Source organism: Phacochoerus africanus, chromosome 12, assembly GCF_016906955.1.
Source record: "Phacochoerus africanus isolate WHEZ1 chromosome 12, ROS_Pafr_v1, whole genome shotgun sequence".
Classification (NCBI taxonomy): domain Eukaryota; kingdom Metazoa; phylum Chordata; class Mammalia; order Artiodactyla; family Suidae; genus Phacochoerus; species Phacochoerus africanus.
This window is the reverse complement of record NC_062555.1, coordinates 38,473,803-38,492,062: the sequence shown is the minus strand read 5'-3', so window position 1 is coordinate 38,492,062 and position 18,260 is coordinate 38,473,803. Positions and strand designations below refer to the sequence as shown.

General features: G+C 42.7%; 1 protein-coding gene across 7 annotated transcripts in view; it reads left to right on the top strand.

The window, feature by feature from the left end:
- NFX1 (nuclear transcription factor, X-box binding 1) overlaps positions 1–18,260 on the top strand; it is a 74,437-nt gene extending 56,177 nt beyond the window's left edge. For 6 of the 7 annotated variants that reach the window (XM_047754661.1, XM_047754663.1, XM_047754662.1 and 3 more), the window contains exons 16-24: positions 1,675–1,905; positions 2,757–2,830; positions 4,044–4,145; positions 4,689–4,730; positions 13,471–13,569; positions 14,262–14,328; positions 15,483–15,628; positions 16,279–16,383; positions 17,986–18,260. In XM_047754661.1, coding sequence (XP_047610617.1) covers positions 1,675–1,905; positions 2,757–2,830; positions 4,044–4,145; positions 4,689–4,730; positions 13,471–13,569; positions 14,262–14,328; positions 15,483–15,628; positions 16,279–16,383; positions 17,986–18,058 — 939 coding nt within the window. In that variant the 3' untranslated portion in view covers positions 18,059–18,260. The other variant, XM_047754660.1, reaches the window with a different exon arrangement.

Below are 18,260 nucleotides of genomic sequence, written 5' to 3'. Positions count from 1 at the left end.
GTATAAACTACCAGACATGTGTGATACCCACTCTCTCCTACTCTATGAAGATTATTCTGTTTTGAAATCTGCTTTTTTTTTTTTAACTTCATAACATATTGGCCAGTGTTTCTTGAAATTCTTGACAACTATGACAACATGCTTTCAGTATTCTTATCTTGATGGACATATTTTTCTCCATTTATTTCCTGTCTGCGGTTCTCAAGCCATAATCCGTAGTACTTACTCTTCCTTTAAAGCCTCACTTCCTCTTAGAGTAATCAGACGTCCATGTGTCATCTTTGTGTTGATGGCTTATTTGGATTTCACTCAACAAATACTTACTGCATATCTGCTGTGTGCTAGGTTTGGGTGATTCAGAAATGAACAGTACAGGTGTGGTCCCTGCCCTGATGAAGGCTTCACTCTTTGGGAAACAGATGTGTAAACAGTCGCTTATAAGTACAGTAGCATGAGAAGTACAGAGTACTGAAGGGGATGGAAGGGGAACACCCAGGGAAGGTGTTGCAAGAAGAAGTAACATTCTAAAGGATAATGAGAAGGTGGGCAAGCAGTATGGGGAGGGGACAACAGAGGGCAGAGCATATGCCCAAAGTATTATCCCCAGCCCACTGGTAGTAGAGTAGGTAAGAATTCAGTTCTATGAACATCCTGATTTCAGAGCATGTATGTCTTAGACTTTGGGGACCTCGTCAAGAGTTCAAGTTATGTGTCACTAGAGTCCAGATATATTCCTCATGTTGAGGGCTCTTAAATGAATTTGAGTGGCTATGTAAAAGTAACCTTTGGTTCCACAGGAATAAGATTCCAGCGTCTTTTTCCTGGAGTGAGGAATCCCGGAAGGAGGCAGTTTCTCAGGAAAAAATGATTTGGGTGTTCCATGGCCTGTTGCCTCTTAATTTTTTTAATGATAGAGCTGCCTAAAACTGTATCATGGAGATATGAGGAGAATTGAGTATTTAATTACATAAAATAGCCCTGCCAGCTGTCATGAAACCATGAGCCAAGCGTCCCCGCACCCCTAGGTTTTTCTGTCGGCTCTCAGTGCCCTGGCTGTTTACAGAGGAGGGGAAAGATCATCTGATCCTCACAGTTAGTCATAACATTTTCAGATACTCCCTAGTTATCTGGTTTCACATGCTTGTTACCCACCTTCAGAAATTTATGTTGCAAGTCACTCTTGGCTGCTACAACAAATCCCTTTAGATCATAACCAGCTTTTTTTTTTTTTTTTTTTTTGGGCTCTTTTTAGGGCCTCACATGCGGCATATGGAAGTTCCCAGGCTAGGAGTTGGGACTCAGAGCTGCAGCTACTGGCCACAGCCATAACAACATGGGATCTGATCTACCCCACAACTCACAGCAACGCCAAATCCTTAACCCACTGAGCAAGGCCAGAGATTGAGCCCACATCCTCATGGTTACTAGTCAGCTTCATAACCCACTGAGCCACGACGGGAACTCCATAACCAGCATTTTAAATAAGGTTCAGGTTTGTTTTCTTTTCTAAATAAACTTTCAGACTTTGAAAATCAGCCTGATGTTTTTTTCAGATAAAGGAAGTTTTTTTAAAAAATGCTTTTTTTACAAGCTCAGAAATGTTTAAATAGGAAGTTAAGATTCACCCCAAATCCTCCATGGAGATAAGTATATGGCTACTTCTGTCTCTCCTAGTTACGAAGCAACATCCCCTGTCACCTGGTTGATATCTCTTGCGGATTACCCTGTGGTGCCACACTGCCATGTGGGATGCACAGGTGTCAGAGACTCTGTCACAAAGGAGAGTGTCTTGTGGATGAGCCCTGCAAGCAGCCATGCACCACCTCCAGAGCTGACTGTGGCCACCCATGTATGGCGCCCTGCCACCTCAGCTCACCCTGCCCAGTGACTGCTTGTAAAGCTAAGGTGCGTAATCCTGACTCCAGGTGGGGCCCTGCTTCTGGGGCTGCTGATGAGTCCAGAACTGCCTACAGTGGCACCTGGGCACACATCCTAATCAGGGGTCATTGGATTCCAGGAACTGCAGGTTAAATTAACAAGAGAAAGATGGAGTAAATGGACAGATTTGTGTCTACCCAGCTTGAGATGGCCCTTAGTTCAGAAAGTACACACTGCCACCTGACTAGTACACCTGCCACTGTCCCCCCCTTAGAGGAGACTCTCAAGAGACTCTGATTGCCTGCTCCATTTATTTAACAAATATATAAGTGTCTGTTCAGTGCAAGATGCTGTATGCTATGCTAGCTGCTGGGTCTCCACTGGTGAACAGGAGGCACATGCTTCCTTCTATTAGATGGACAGATACTAACTAATTACTCAGATAATTAACCGTGACTGTGGTAAATGTTGTGAAGGAGTATTTACACCCTTGTAGAGGGTGCCACAAGAACGTGAGTGGAGGGTGGGAGGAGGTCTTACCTGTCTGAGAGAGTAATAAGCAAGGCCACCCTGAGGAGGTGAAGGCAGAGGGCTGAAGTGGAGTCTGTTAGGCCTTGGCTGGTCCTGGGTCAGGTGTCTGCCCCTGGTTCTATGATTAAAAACTTCATTCTAGGCCTGCCCCGTTGGGCAGAATTTAAGGCCAGGAGTGATTCCCAGTTAGGGGCACTGTAGACTGGACACTTCCCTCCTAGCACGTCAACCACACATCAGTTTGCATGTGTAGTTAGGTTTGATTTGAGAGGGGCTTCAGAAGTGAAACCTACCTGTTCATATGGTTTCCATGTGCTGAAAGTGACTCCATGTTCATCTTATTTTAGGTAGAGCTGCAGTGTGAATGTGGACGAAGAAGAGAAACCATGATTTGCTCTGAAGCATCCAGTACTTATCAAAGGTTAGTGCTACTTAAATGTTAACAGTCAGTAATTCTCAGTAAAGGGTATACAGGAGTTTATTGTAGGATCTTTGCAACTTTTGTTAAAGTTGGAAGGGTTTTGTTTTGTTTTTGTTTTTTTAAATGTCTGGGTCCCCATTTTAGAAGCATTGCAGTATTATTTAATTTAATTCATTTTTTTAAGATTTTTATTTTTTCTACTGTATAGCACTAGGAACTATGTCTAATCACTTGTGATAAATCTATACATGTATGTGGAACCAGGTCACCACGCTGTGCAGTAGAAAATTGATAGAACACTGTAAATCAGCTATAATGGGAAAAAATTAAAATCATTATAAAAAAATAAATTTAAAATACATTTTTATTTTTTCCATTATAGTTGATAAGTTTGGAAGGCTTTTTAAGTAAATTTTCTTAAGTCTATGTTTTTATTTCTCCTCCCCCTCCTTCCTCCCTCTCCCTTTTGGTCTTCTTTTTTTTTTTTTGACTTTTTTGAGGGCCACACCCACAGCATATGGAGGTTCCCAGGCTAGGAGTCAAATCAGAGCTACAGCTGCCGGCCCATGCCACAGCCACAGCAACTTGGGATCTGAGCCACATCTGCAACCTACACCACAGCTCACAGCAACGCCAGATCCTTAACCCATTGAGTGAGGTCAGGGGTCGAACCCACAACCTTGTGGTTCCTAGTCGGATTCATTTCCACTGCACCACAACGGGAACTCCCCTTTTGGTCTTCTTAAACCATGGGACCAGAAGGGAAGATGTCCTGAAGCTGTGTGAATTGCTTTAACATCCATCTCTTGTGGTGGCACAGCCAGGACCAGGTCCTGTGCTCTTGCTGTGGGGCAGGAGGCGTCTGACTGTTCTCAAGGCATCTTTGCAGCCTCCTGAAATCCTGGGACCCATACGGTCACATGGGGATCTGCGTACAGAGGTAGAAGTGTTAGGGGTGAATAGATACAGAGATGTGTCCTGGAGGTGGGCTTTGAGAAGTAGGCAGACATCAGATTGTTTGAATACCCACTGAGTGCCCAGCGTTGGCCCAGATGCTGAGGAGTGTATTACCTCATCATTTCCTATGGAGCTGCCTAGAATCTGCTTGAGAAGATAACATAGGTTGTCCTGAAAGCAGTTTTCTGTGTGCCTAATATGAGGAGGTTCTTATAAAACTGCAGTGCCTTTCTTCCCTTCCTTTTATATACTTCAGAATAGCAGCTATTTCCATGGCCTCAAAAATAACAGACATGCAGCTTGGAGATTCGGTGGAGATCAGCAAGTTAATTACTAAGAAGGAAATTCACCAAGCCAGGTAATTTTTTAAATGTGTAGCTGTGCCTTCTTTCTCCCATTCGACTTAATTTCCAGAGGACAAGAACCATTCATTTGTGTCAATCCCCCACAGTAAAGCCTTACACACACAGTGTTCGATAGACACCTGAGGTTAAAAGACCACACCTATGCCAATCCAGCAAATCCTACTCAGGATACAGCTAAGACCAGAGGAGGCTTTTCTAGGCCTCACTCCAGATAGTAACCAGAGGAAGGAGAGACCTTGATGTGTCCAGCCCAACTCACAGAAAGAAAGCAGAGTGGTAGCTGTGTCACGAGGGGGAGGTGGGGCTGTTAGGCACTGGAAGCATTTTGGGGTCTGAGCAACCGGGGACACTCCAAGGCCCTTCTGAGGACTCCTAGACTGCCATAATTCAGAGGCCGGCCCATCTGTCCTTGAAAGGAACCTCATCCAACTGTTTTTTGGCCAGAGTCTATTCTGTTTCTAGGTTGACCATATAAGAACTTAACTGTTCTATGATACCTATACCTTGACTTAATTTTTGTTCATTTGCTTTTCAAGGCTGGAGTGTGATGAGGAGTGTTCAGCCTTGGAAAGGAAAAAGTAAGTTGTTTCAAGTGCTCTTTATCTAATTATCCTTGAGCTCTGTGAAATGAATGAGAGGGAGCAACCCTTCAGGCATTCATTTAATACTTGTTCTGAGTGTTTTGCTGCTTTGGAAGAGCAAAAGAAATTCAGTCATTAAGAATTGATATGTCCAAGGATAAACCAGTTAGATGATATCAGCATATTTCTGAAATATGAGCTTGTGTGGTTTTGGGCAAGTATAAACATCACATGCCCTACAGCATACTTATACAGTGACTAGAGGATTTCCTGATTCCAGTGGAGATAAGAGGCTTAAAATTCTTTTAATGAACTTCTGTGTTGAAGTGTAACATACATAAAGATCAGAACTGCACAGATGAGTGAGTTATCACAAAATGAATGCAGTGGTGTAACAGTACCCAGTCAAGAGATAGAAAATTACCAGAACCCTCCCTAACACCCCACCGAGAAATAACTGCTATCCTGACTTCTAACATTATTTTTGTCTGTTTTTAGACTTTGTGTAAATGATTATAAAAGATCTTTCATTTGTATTACTTTTGTCTGGTTTCTTTCATTACATTTGTGATACTCATTCCTGTATCGCATGTAGCAATATTTTGTTCATTTTCATTCCTGTATTAATTTATCATCATTTATCTGTTCTGTAGTTGGTAGATGTGTTTTTTTTTTCAGTGTTGGGCTATTACAAATAGTGCTCTGTTAAGAACATTCTTAAACTTGCTTTAACATATATGTATGTACACATTTCTGTTGGATATAAACTCAGGAGTAGAATTGCTGGTTAGTAGGTTATGCTTATTTTCAGCTTTAATTGATTCTGCCAGTGTCCGAAATGGTTGTATCCAGGAGTTCCCGTCATGGCACAGTGGGTAACGAACCCGACTAGGAACCATGAGGTTGCGGGTTCGATCCCTGCTCAGTGGGTTAACGATCCGGTATTGCTGTGAACTGTGGTGTGGGTCGCAGACGTGGCTCGGATCCCACGTTGCTGTGGCTCTGGCGTAGGCTGGTGTCAACAGCTCCGATTACACCCCTAGCCTGGGAACCTCCATATGCCGAGGGAGCGACCCAACAAATGGCAAAAGACAAAAAACAAAACAAAACAAAACAAAATGGTTGTATCCAGTACACTTCCACCAACAGGGTCATGGTTCCCATTTCTGTCTGTTTGCGGCAGCACTTGGAATTGTTGGCTTTTTTTTTTTTTTTTTTGTCTTTCTCTGGCCGCTGCCATGTCATATGGAGGTTCCCAGGCTAGGGGTCTAATCAGAGCTGTAGCCGCTGGCCTGTGCCACAGCAACACAGGATCTGAACCGCATCTGTGACCTACATCACAGCTTATGGCAGTGCCGGATCCTTAACCCACTGATCGAGGCCACAGATCGAACCTGCATCCTCATGGATACTAGTCAAATTCATTTCCACTGAGCCACAACAGGAACTCCTTGTTGGCCTTTTAATTTATTTTGGGGATGTAAAGCTTGATGTGGTTGAGCCTTTAATTTACATTTCCCTGATGACTGATATGGTTGAGCACCTTTTCATAGGTTTATTGACCATTCAATATCCTTTTTTGTGAAGTGCCTATTCAAGTCATTACTTTTTCTTTTTGGTCTTTTGTCTTTTTTAAGCCCCCACCCACAGCATATGGAGTTTCCCAGGCTAGGGGTTGAATTAGAGCTACAGCTGCCAGCCTGTGCCACAGCCACAGCAACGTGGGATCCAAGCCGTGTCTGCTACCTACACCACAGCTCATGGCAATGATGGATTCTTAACCCACTGAGCAAGGCCAGGAATCAAACCTGCGTCCTCGTAGATGCTAGTCAGATTTGTTTCCACTGAGCCATGACAGGAACTCTCTGTAAGCCTTATTTTACCTTTCACATTTTAGATCTACAGTTGACCCGGACTGAATTTTTTTTTTTTTTTTTTGAGTGGGATATAGGGAGCGTTCATGATTCCGTTTTTTTCCCACTTGAATACTCATTTGACCAATAACGATTTGTCGAGAAATCCTTTTCCCAGTGGTCTGTAGTGCCACCTTTCTTTTAATTATTCATATTGTGTCTGGGTTTATTTCTAAGCTCATTCTGTTCCATTGAACTATTAATAATTACTTTTTTTTTGCTTTTTGGGCTGTACCTGAGGCATATGGAAGGCACATGGAGGTTCAGGCTAGGGGTCAAGCTGCAGCTGCCAGCCTAAGCCACGCCACAGCAATTTGGGGTACAAGTTTCATCTGCAACCAATACCACAGCTCAAGGCAACATAGGATCCTTAACCCACTGAGTGAGGCCAGGGATCAAAACCCCCATCTTCATGAATACTAGTCGGATTCTTTTCTAATTGCACCGCAATAGGAACTCCAAAACGAGTCTTTTTTTTTTTTTTTGTCTTTTTAGCGCTTCACCCCCAGCATATGGAGGTTCCCAGGCTAGGGGTCTCTAATTGCTTGTTGCTGGCATATACGCCACAGCAACACCAGATCCAAGCTGTATCTGTGACCTACATACAGCTCATGGCAATGCCAGATCCTTAACCCACTAAGTGAGGCCAGGGATCGAACCTGTGTCCTCATGGATACTAGTCAGATTCGTTTCGGCTGAGCCACGGCAGGAACTCCCAAAAGTCTTAATAACTGGTCCGCCTTCAAGATTGTCTTGGCTATTCTGGGCCACCAGAGTTTCCATTTAAATTTTAGAATTAGTGGAGTTCCCATCGTGGCACAGTGGTTAACGAATCCAACTAGGAACCATGAAGTTGCGGGTTCGATCCCTGGCCTTGCCCAGTGGGTTAAGGATCTGGCGTTGCCGAGAGCTGTGGTACAGGTTGCAGACGCGGCTCGGATCCCGAGTTGCTGTGGCTCTGGCGTAAGCCTGTGGCTCCAATTAGACCCCTAGCCTGGGAACCTCCATATGCCACGGGAACGGTTCAAGAAAAGGCAAAAAGACAAAAAATATATAAATAAATAAATAAATAAATTTTAGAATTAGCTTATTGATTTCTACCCAGAAAACCTGCTGGGACTTTGAGTTGGTATTTAATTTATAGATTAGTTTGGGAGATTTGACATCTTTATAGTATTGAGGCCTCTCATCTGTGAGCAAAGCATATCCTTCCATTTATCCATGTTTTCTTTGATTTCACTTGATGTTTTATAGTTTTTTTTTTTTTTTGCTTTTAAGGGCTGCACTTGCAGCGTATGGAGGTTCGCAGGTTAGAGGTCGAATCAGAGCTACAACTGCCAGCCTAAGCCACAGCCACAGAGCAACGCCAGATATAAGCCGAGTCTGCCACCTACACCACAGCTCATGGCAATGCCGGATCCTTAACCCACTGAGCAAGGCCAGGGATTGAACCCTTAGCCTCATGGTTCCTAGATGGATTCGTTTCCCCTGCACCACAATGGAAACTCTTATAGTTTTCTTTATGTAGATTTTGTACATCTTTCAGTAGATTTGTTTCTTGCTATTTGATTTTTTGGATGCAATTATAAATTATACTTTTGGAGTTCCCTTGTGGTTCAGTGGGTTAAGGGTCACAGTGTTGTCTCTGCTGTAGGTCAGGGCACTGCTGTGGCTGGGCCCTTTGATCCCTGGCCCAGGAACTTCTGCATACTGCGGTCAAGGCCAAAAGATAAAGAAATAATAAATAAATAGTATTTTTTCTTTTATAACTTTTAAAATTTCTCTAATTGCTTGTTGCTGGCATATAGAGATATAGTTGACATTTGTTGCTCTGTATACACAACCTTGCTAAATTACTTATTTCTAATAGTTTTTCTGTAGCTTTTGGATTTTGCTTGTACACAATCATGTCCTCTTCTGATTTCTTTCCAGTTTTTAGCTATTTTCTTTTTGTTTCCTTATTGGATTGGCTGGGCCTCTAGTACAGTGTTGAGTGGAAAGTGGTGATATTATTTTTGATTTTTCCCAATTTCATAGGGAAAGCTTTAAATATTTCACCACTGTATATGATGTTTGCTCAAAGTTATTTGAGTATACTCTTTATCAAATTAAGTAGCATTTATTCAAGGAGTGGTATAATTTCTGGTTCCACCAAAGATTAAAGGTATAGCTCTGTAAAAAGGGTAACACCTGGAGAATTTAGGTGAAAGGTATATAGAAGTTTATTGTAATATACTTGTAACTTGTCTTTCTTTGAAAATTTTTGAAGATAAAAAGTTAAACAGAGGAGTTCCCACTGTGGTACAGTGGGATAGGTGGCGTCTCTGGAGCACTGGGACCAAGTTTGATCTCTGGCCCAGCCAGTGAATTAAGGATCTGGTATTGCCGTCCGTGCAGCATAGGTCATAAGAGGCTCGAGTCATCCCTGGCCTGGGAACTCCATTTGCCATGGGACAGCAGAGAAAGGAGAAAAAAAAGTTAAGCAGAAACAAATGCAGACTAAGCAGTGTTGTTTAACCTAGAAGTTAGACTTCGAACAATAATTAACATACCTCTTTAGGTGGATAAATGTGTTGAAGGTAATCTAATAATTAATAGCACTGCCCAGATTCCTCTTGGTTTGACCCTATGGTAACTTTGTAATAACTGCTATTCAAAACCCTAACCTTTAAGAAATGTTTCACTCTTCTCAACTGCAAAATGTGAATTGAGAGTCCTGAGTATTCGGACATGCTATAGTGAATACACAGAAGGCCTTCAAAATATGGAAATGCACCCTTGTGTAGTTGAGACAGTATTGCATAGTAGTTAGAACCAGCCAAAGCTCTAGAGTTAAATTACCAGGATTTGATTGCTAGCTTCACGGATAGCAATGTGACCTTGGACATTATCTCTCTAAGCTTTAAATATCTATGGGAATGGTGACAATGATAGTATCAACTTTCTTGAATTATGAGGATTAATACATAAAAACCAAGAGGTGTTTTTTTTTGTTTTTTCGTTTTTGTTTTTGTCTTTTTGCCTTTTTTTGAGCCGCTTCTGCGGCATATGGAGGTTCCCAAGCTAGGGGTCTAATCAGAGCTGTAGCTGCTGGCCTACACCAGAGCCACAGCAACGCAGGATCTGAGCCGTGTCTGCAGCCTACACCACAGCTCACGGCAATGCCGGATCCTTAACCCACTGGGCAAGGCCCACAACCTCATGGTTCCTAGTTGGATTCGTTAACCACTGCGCCACGACAGGAACTCCAAAACCAAGAGTTTTAATGCATAAAACTCTGGGCAAAAGCCTAACATATAGTAGATGCTCAGTAAATGTCAGTTATTGATTAGAACTAGGTGTTTTTGTTTTGTTTTGTTTTGTTTTTATGGCTGCACCTGCAGCATATGGAAGTTCCCAGGCTAGGGGTCAGTTTGGAGCTGCATCTGAGAACACTGCAGCTTGTAGCAATGACAGATGCTTAACCCACTGAGCGAGGCCAGGTCCAACCCACATCCTCATGGAGACTATGTCAGGTTCTTAACCTGCTGAGCCACAGTGGGGAATTCCAGAACTAAATATTTTTGAAAGCCTTTTGAATTTCTCCTCAATCTTCTAATGATGGCATAATGGCCCTCACTATGTAAGGATTGTTTATTTTTTTTTTTTCTTTTTCAGTCACCCATAAGGGCTATGGAAATTACCAGGGCAGGGATCAAATCTGAGCCAGAGCTGCACCCTCCACCACAGCTGCAGTAATGCCAGATTCTAACCCACTGCACCAGGCTGAGGATCGAACCAGCACCTCCGCAGAGATAAGCTGGATCATGAACCCACTGAGCCACAGTAGGGACTCCAAGAGTCTTGCTTAAATACTTACAGATCTTAGCACCAAAAAAAAAAAAAAAAGAAATGGGAATTTGAAAAAGAAAATGCCATCTAAAGTTGTAAACATGCTTCACTGCAAAAAAAGAAAAACTGGCAGGCCAAATTTAGCCCACAGACATACTTTATTGGTATTTATGTTTGAATTAGTGGCCAACTAGTCAAAACATCAAAAGATCTCCCCCCTAGGAATTCTTTGCAAATTTGAAAGTTAAATCTCTGTTTAAAAATTAAGAAATTTAGGGAGTTACTGTCGTGGTGCAGTGGAAACGAATGCAAGAACCATGAGGTTTCGGGTTTGATCCCTGGCCTCACTCAGTGGGTTACGGATCCAGCATTGCCATGAGCTGTGGTGTAGGTTGCAGATGAGGCCCGGACCTGGCATTGCTATGGCTGTGATGTACGCTGGCAGCTATAGCTCCGATTTGACCCCGAGCCTGGAAACTGCCATATGCCTCAGGTGTGGCCCTAAAAAGCAAAAAAAAAGTGGAAAAAATCTAAAAGGAAATTATTGAAAATAATGCAGTGCTTACGTTAATAAAATTCATTATTTTCTATACTTTCTGTAAGATGATCTTAATTTTAGTCTGTCTTCTTTGTGTATCTGATCTTTAGGTGAAACCTCAGAGCAAGTCATCCGCCCCTGACCATCCCCAGTGCTCCCCTTCCCCAAGTCTTCTCTTCACCAAACAATCTAAGTCACCAGTGTCAGCCTACATCTTGCTCAGACATATACATCTAGATCTGTTTATTTTCTTCTATGAAGACAATTCACTATCTTGTCCCCAGTTCTTTTTTATAAATTTTATTAGAGTATAGTTGACTTACAAAGTTGTATTAGTTTCAGGTATACAGCAAAGTAATTCAGTTATGCATATACATATACTCATGCCTTTTCAGATTCTTTCCCCATGTGGGTTATTACACAGTATTGAGTAGGTTACCCTGTGCTATACAGTAGGTCCTTGTTACCTATCCACTTTATGTATAATGATATATATATATGTCAATCCCAACCCCCTAATTTATCCCTCCACCACTTTTCCCCTTTGATAACCATAAATTTGGTTTCAGAATCATTGAGTCTGTTTTTGTAAGTTCTTTTTTTATCACTTTTCATTAGATTCCACATATTAGTGATCCCTTTGGTGTTTGTCTTTCTCTGATTTCACTTAGTATGATAATTTCTAGGTCCATGCATGTTGCTACAGATGGCATTATTGTTTTTATGGTTGAGTAATGTTGCATTGTATATATATATACTACATCTTTTTTTTTTTTTGGCTTTTTGCATTTTCTAGGGCTGCTCCCATGGCATATAGAGATTCCCAGGCTAGGGGTCTAATCGGAGCTGTAGCCGCCAGCCTACACCAGAGCCACAGCAACATGGGATCCGAGCCGTGTCTGCAACCTACACCACAGCTCATGGCAACACCAGATCCTTAACCCACTGAGCAAGGCTAGGGATTGAACCTGCAACCTCATGTTTCCTAGTCGGATTCATTAACCACTGAGCCACAATGGGAACTCCATATACTACATCTTCTTTATCCAGCCCTCTGTTCAGCAGAAATTGGCACAAAATTGTAAATCAACTATACTTTAATAAAAATAAAAGTAGGCACACTCAGCAAAATCTTGCCTTGCGTAAGATAGTCATTTTGACAGTGTTGATTCTTCTAGTCCAAGAGCATGGTGTATCTTTCCATCTGTTTGTGTCATCTTAAGTTTTTTAATCGGTATCATGTAGTTTTCAGAGTACAGGTCTTTTGCCTCTTTGGGTAGGTTTATTCATAGGTATTTTGTTCTCTTTGATGCAATGGTAAATGGGATTGTGTCCTTAATTCCTCTTTCTGATCTTTTGTTGTTAAGTGTATGGGAATGCAAGAGGTTTCTGTGTGTTAATTTTATATCCTGCAATTTTACCAAATTCATTAATATGCTCTAGTAGTTTTCTGATAGCATCTTTAAGATTTTCTTTTTTTGTTATTACTTATTTTTTTTATTACTCAATGAATTTATTTCATTTATAGTTGTGCAATGATCATCACAATCCAGTTTTATAGTATTTCCATCACACACCCCCAGCACATCCCCCCACCCCCTAAACTGTCTCCTTTGGAAACCATAAGTTTTTCAATGTCTGTGAGTTAGTGTCTGTTCTCCAAAGAAGTTCACTGTGTCCTTTTTTCAGATGCCACATGTCAGTGATAGGATTTGATGTTGGTGGCTCATTGTCTGACTGACTTCACTTAGCATGATAATTTCTTGGTCCATCCATGTTGCTAAAAATGCTGGTATTTCATTCTTTTTAATGGCTGAGTAATATTCCATTGTATATATATGTACCACATCTTCTTGATCCACTCCTCTGTTGATGGACATTTAGGTTGTTTCTATGTCTTGGCTATAGAATTTTCTGTGTATAGTATCATGTCATCTGCAAACAGTGACAGCTTCACTTCCTCTTTTCCAATTTGGATTCCTTTTATTTCCTTTTCTTCTCTGATTGCTGTGGCTGGGACTTCCAGAACTATGTAGGGCAACAGTGGTGAGAGTGGGCATCCTTGTCTTTGTTCCTGATATTAGCAGGAAATCTTTGAGCTTTTCACCATTGAGGGTGATGTTAATTGTGGGTTTGTCATATATGACCTTTATATGTTTCATCTATGCACACTTTCTGGAGATTTTTTATCAAAAATAGGTATTGAATTTTGTCAGAAGCTTTTTCTGCATCTATTGATCATATGGTTTTTAGTCTTCCGTTTGTTAATGTGGTATATATCACACTGATTGATTTGGGTATTTGTCCCCAATATGTCGCCAGTTGTTCTTATTCTCCATAATCAGGTTTACTTAAATGAGATTATTAATTAGGACCTGGTGAGAACTCTGGTACTATAAGATAGTTTTCCTTCCCCCGCCTTTCCTTTTTATTTATACTTCTTTCTCACTTTCAGGCGATTAGCAGAGGCATTGCATATCAGTGATGATTCTGATCCTTTCAATGTACGTTCTTCCGCATCAAAATTCAGTGACAGTTTGAAAGAAGATGCCAGGTGTGTAACTTGTTTCTTCCTTTCTTTCTTTCTTCCTTTCTTCCTTTCTTTTTTTTTTTTTTTGCCACACTCATGGCATGTGGAAGTTCCTGGGCTAGGGATCCAACCCATGCCCATGCATGCACAGCTGTGGCAATGGTGGATCCTTAACCCACTGCACCACAAGGGAACTTCCATTGCTCACTTTCTTAATTGTGGCTTACCAGAGTGTTTGGTCTTTTCATACGTAGTAACTAATATGTAATCCCCTGTGCTTGAGCAAGTTTATATCTATTATGAGAGATTATATGATGTTTACAAAAATCCTTCTCTTGGTCTCTCAAAACTGTCTCACTAAAGAATTGAACTTGGGAAATGTGTGTGTGTGGCCCTGTGGTAGGAGTTGGTGCCCCTGAGGCCTGGACTAGCCTGAACAGAAGGATCTATGGCCACCTAGGTCTCAATTACATGGCCGCTCCCTTCGGTAATAACAGGTCTTATTTTCCTCATGTCTCCTGATCTTCTGATGAAATAGCCACTTTTTTTCTTATTTTTCTCTTCCTTTGTTCCATCAAACTCAACCTTCTGTTGTCTGACAGTCCTGACCTCTGCAGTTTTTCTGCCCACATTGTCCATTGTCTGCATTTTATAGGCAGAGGGTGGGTGGAAGAGCAGAAACAGGTAAAATTAACTGTGGTGATTTCTCATTTCAGGAAGGACTTAAAATTTGTCAGTGACATTGAGAAGGAAATGGAAGCCCTTGTGGAGGCCGTGAATAAGGTTGAAATCAAAACATCCAACTGTTCATGTCTCTAAGGCCAGCTTGATTAAAAAAAATCAAGTCCCAGAAAACACTGTCCATGTAAAGTGGTTACAGGAAAAGTCACAACTTCCTTGAGGTTCCTTATCTTTCCCAGAAGCCCAGCAATCATAACATCCATGGAAACCCTGTCCTATTTCAGAAAAGACATCTGCAATAATATGAAATGTAAATTAAAATCCTAGCTCAGTGCCTAAGGATGGGTGAAGGAACTCTGGACAAGGAATTTAATAGGGATCCTTAGGAAGACATGCTACCTCCTCTGAAGGGCTGTTGTATAATCAGACACACTGGCTCTCATTACGCCAAAGGCTGGAAAGAAACCCTTGGGCAAAGATTAAAAAATTGATGAGTAGAGCTGAAGACTAGACTTCTTCAAGAGAGTGAAACTTGTCCTGGAGGCAGCCAGGGATGGCGAGGAGGTAGCTTTAAGCAGCCAGCCCTGCGGCGCCTCCTTCTTCATGCAGGAGGCTTGTGGGTGAGGACAAGATGCTGCTTTAGCTCCACTTGTAATGACAATGGGATTCCTGCCCACCATCTCCTCACCCCTTCCCTTTCTCATTTCTCTTCTCACTTCCCAGTGGGATACTAACACAAAAAAGACAAAATCCTTGTTCCCTTCTTAATTAGAAAACCTGAGCAAGTGAATGTCTCTGCTTATGTGTCTGTATCTGTATACTCATTTTTAATATAGAACATACTTTTTTATAGAAGTGAGATTTTCTTGTTTTATGAGTTTTCAATTTATTTAATCACTTCTTAACTAAAAAGAAATGACATTTCTTGGGAACATCACTCGCTCCCCAGTTATGGGCCCCCTCAGGAGAAACCATTACACTGTCCATGTAAATCTCTGTTTAGTTACCCTCTGTCCCTGTAAACTTTGGCCAGCTGCTGCCATATGGCTCAGAGTAGATGAAGGAAGCTTGTCAGCCCTCATCCTCTCACACCCCCGGCTTGCTCAGCCGTCGTGAAAAGCTGTGCACTGTGGGGCTCTAGGAGTCAGCTGCCTGTTTATTGCCCCAGCCTGTTCTGGGATGGTGGGAAGGACCTCTGTGGGCATTTTCTGTTTTCCAGATGATTTATCAGTCAGTCGTCTTTTCCTTCTATACAGGGGAAGAACAGTAAGAAAAGCCACTGCTTCCCTCCCATGAACCGAGACCACCGCCGGATCATCCATGATCTGGCCCAAGTGTACGGCCTGGAGAGCGTGAGCTATGACAGTGAACCAAAGCGTAACGTCGTGGTCACTGCAGTCAGGTAGGTTGATCTCGCCATCACAGGAGGAACTGGGCAGTAGGGCAAACGGGAACTGGGAAGTAGGGCCAGTGAATATTTGCTCTCCTTACTTCCTTGGAAGAATAAGTGGAAAATCTGCCTCTGGGACAGCCATTCTGTACTGATCTCAAGGTCTGAAGCAGAAAGTCAAGCCCATGCCTCAGTCCTCAGGGCAGACGCACATAAAGGATACAATCTCAAGTTCACGTCAGACTCTGAGGGCTTGGGGTGGGTGCCTGCCCGTCACATCCATCCCCTTTTTGCTTGTGCCCTCTAGCATGATGGAGACAGAAAGAACGATGACTCAAGGCATCCCATGTAAACAGTGTTTGCCATTAGAGGAAACAAGGCTATAGTGTGAACCAGGAGAGAGCAGAAGGACGTGGGATCACTGACAGAACCTGGGGGATTCGGAAGAACCCCCTAACAATGAAAACTCAAGTGTGAAATGAGAGGAAGCAGGTAGCAGGCCCAGCAGAAGTGGGGTAAGGGTCGAGGGTTAAGTGAAGATGACCGTGCCTTGCAGTGTTCCGAAGCGTCTCAGTGACAGCCACAGACTGGATCTCCTGCTGTCTGCCTCTCTCCACAAACACTTCTCATTTCTCAATGCTTTGTGTTCTGCCTTTTATCAGAGGGAAGTCTATTTGTCCTCCTAACACGCTGACGAGTGTACTTGAAAGGGAAATGCAGTCACGGCCTCCACCACCGATTCCTCATCACAGACATCAGACAGACAAGTAAGGTTTCTTCAGTTCCCTTCCAAAGGGCCCTGTCTGTTCAAAGAAGCTGCCAAGGGCTGAACTGTCCTGGGCTGCACCAGCCATTGGCAGCCTCCTCAGCCTGGCTTTGGGGTGCTGTGTTCAGCTATATATGGTTTGACTGGAACATTGGATATGTTTGTTCATGCCGGAGGGATCCCAGGTTTGATGTTTGTAATGCCCACTTCCCCTCCAAGGAGAGCAGTCACTGGCCATGATTTCCACGGTGTAGATGGCAACACTGGGAAATGGAGTCAGTCTCTCACCCCAGGTGATTTGGGAACGTCACGTGGTCATCTGGAGATGGCAGTGGGATTCTAGCAGGAAGTTGACAGGGAAGGGGCAAAACTCAAGTTTTGCTCTGTCTGCTTATATATGGTTTGAATCATTTTTATAAGAACCTATATTCATGATTTAAAGAGAAAAGAAAACCATGTTGGCAAGCAGTAAGCCAGATGTGTGTTTTCTTAGACGTAAGCAGAGGAGTCTCCTCCTGTTCTGGCCTCCCACACAGAAGCCCTGGCAGCACTGCCTACACAGAACCTCTGGGAGGATGGGTAGGAAAGTTTACAGGGTCACCAGGTGGGTCCTAGCAGTCAGTGTCCCCCTGGACAGTAGGTATTGCCTGTGGGACATGGCCTCAGCCAGGAGTGCCCAGGGGCACTTAACTCCCCAGGACACACCCTTCTCCACTCCTGCGAAGCAGAGGGCCTGGATTCCAGTCAGCACAGGCTGTTTCACATGTTACTCCATAGCTGTATCCAGTACCTCCTGGACCTAGTCATTGGCCTGTTTATGCCATGCTATCTCTTTTTCCTTTTGCTTGATCTTTTTTTTTTTTTTTTTTGGCTTTTGTCTTTCTGAGGGCCACACCTGCAGCATATGGAGGTTCCCGGGCTAGGGGCCTAATCGGAGCTGTAACCACCGACCTACACCACAGCCACAGCAATGTAGGATCCAAGCTGTGTCTGCAACCTACACCACAGCTCACGGCAACACTGGGTCCTTAACCCACTGAGCGAGGCCAGGGATCGAACCCACAATCTCATGATTCCTAGTTGGATTCATTTCTGTTGCGCCATGATGGGAACTCCCTATTTTTTTTTTAAATAGGACTTGATTGTTGAAATTTTAGATTAGAGAGAGTAGTATTAATATAATGTATTAATATATAATAGTATAAAATATAATAATAATTATAATATATTAATATAAACCCCTGGAGTTCCCATTGTGCCTGAGCAGATTATGAACCCAACTGGCATCCATGAGGATGCAGTTTCGATCCCTGGCCTCGCTCAGTGGGTTAAGGATCCGGTGTTGCTGTGAGCTGTGGCTCTGATTCAGCCCTGGCCTGGGAACTTCTACATGCCACAGCTATGGCCCTAAGAAGAAAATAATAACATATTAATATAAAACCCGTGTGCCCCTCACAAAATTTCAACAGTTACAAGCTCACATGAACTCCAGTATCTTATCAAGGCTTCACACATGGTAAATCTGCTGATCCTTAACTTTCCAAGACTTGAATCTGTTTCCTATAAACAAGAAAAGATTGATCATTCTGTGTTTGCTTTCCAGGAATCCTGGGAGCAGTAATTTACAGAAGATAGCCAAGGAGCCAATAATTGACTACTTTGATGTCCAGGACTGAGAGGATCAAGATGCACTTAGCAAAAGGAATGATTAGGTGTGGTGGAGACCCGTTTGCTAGCAGATACATCGCTCTTGTTCCCAGCTGTCTGGTGGACTCACAGCTCACACACTGTCTTGTTCTGATACATCCAAAGCATGAGTATATCAGAAACCCCCCTGTCTTCCCTGCCATCTTTATAAAGTGTCTCAGAATGGCCAGA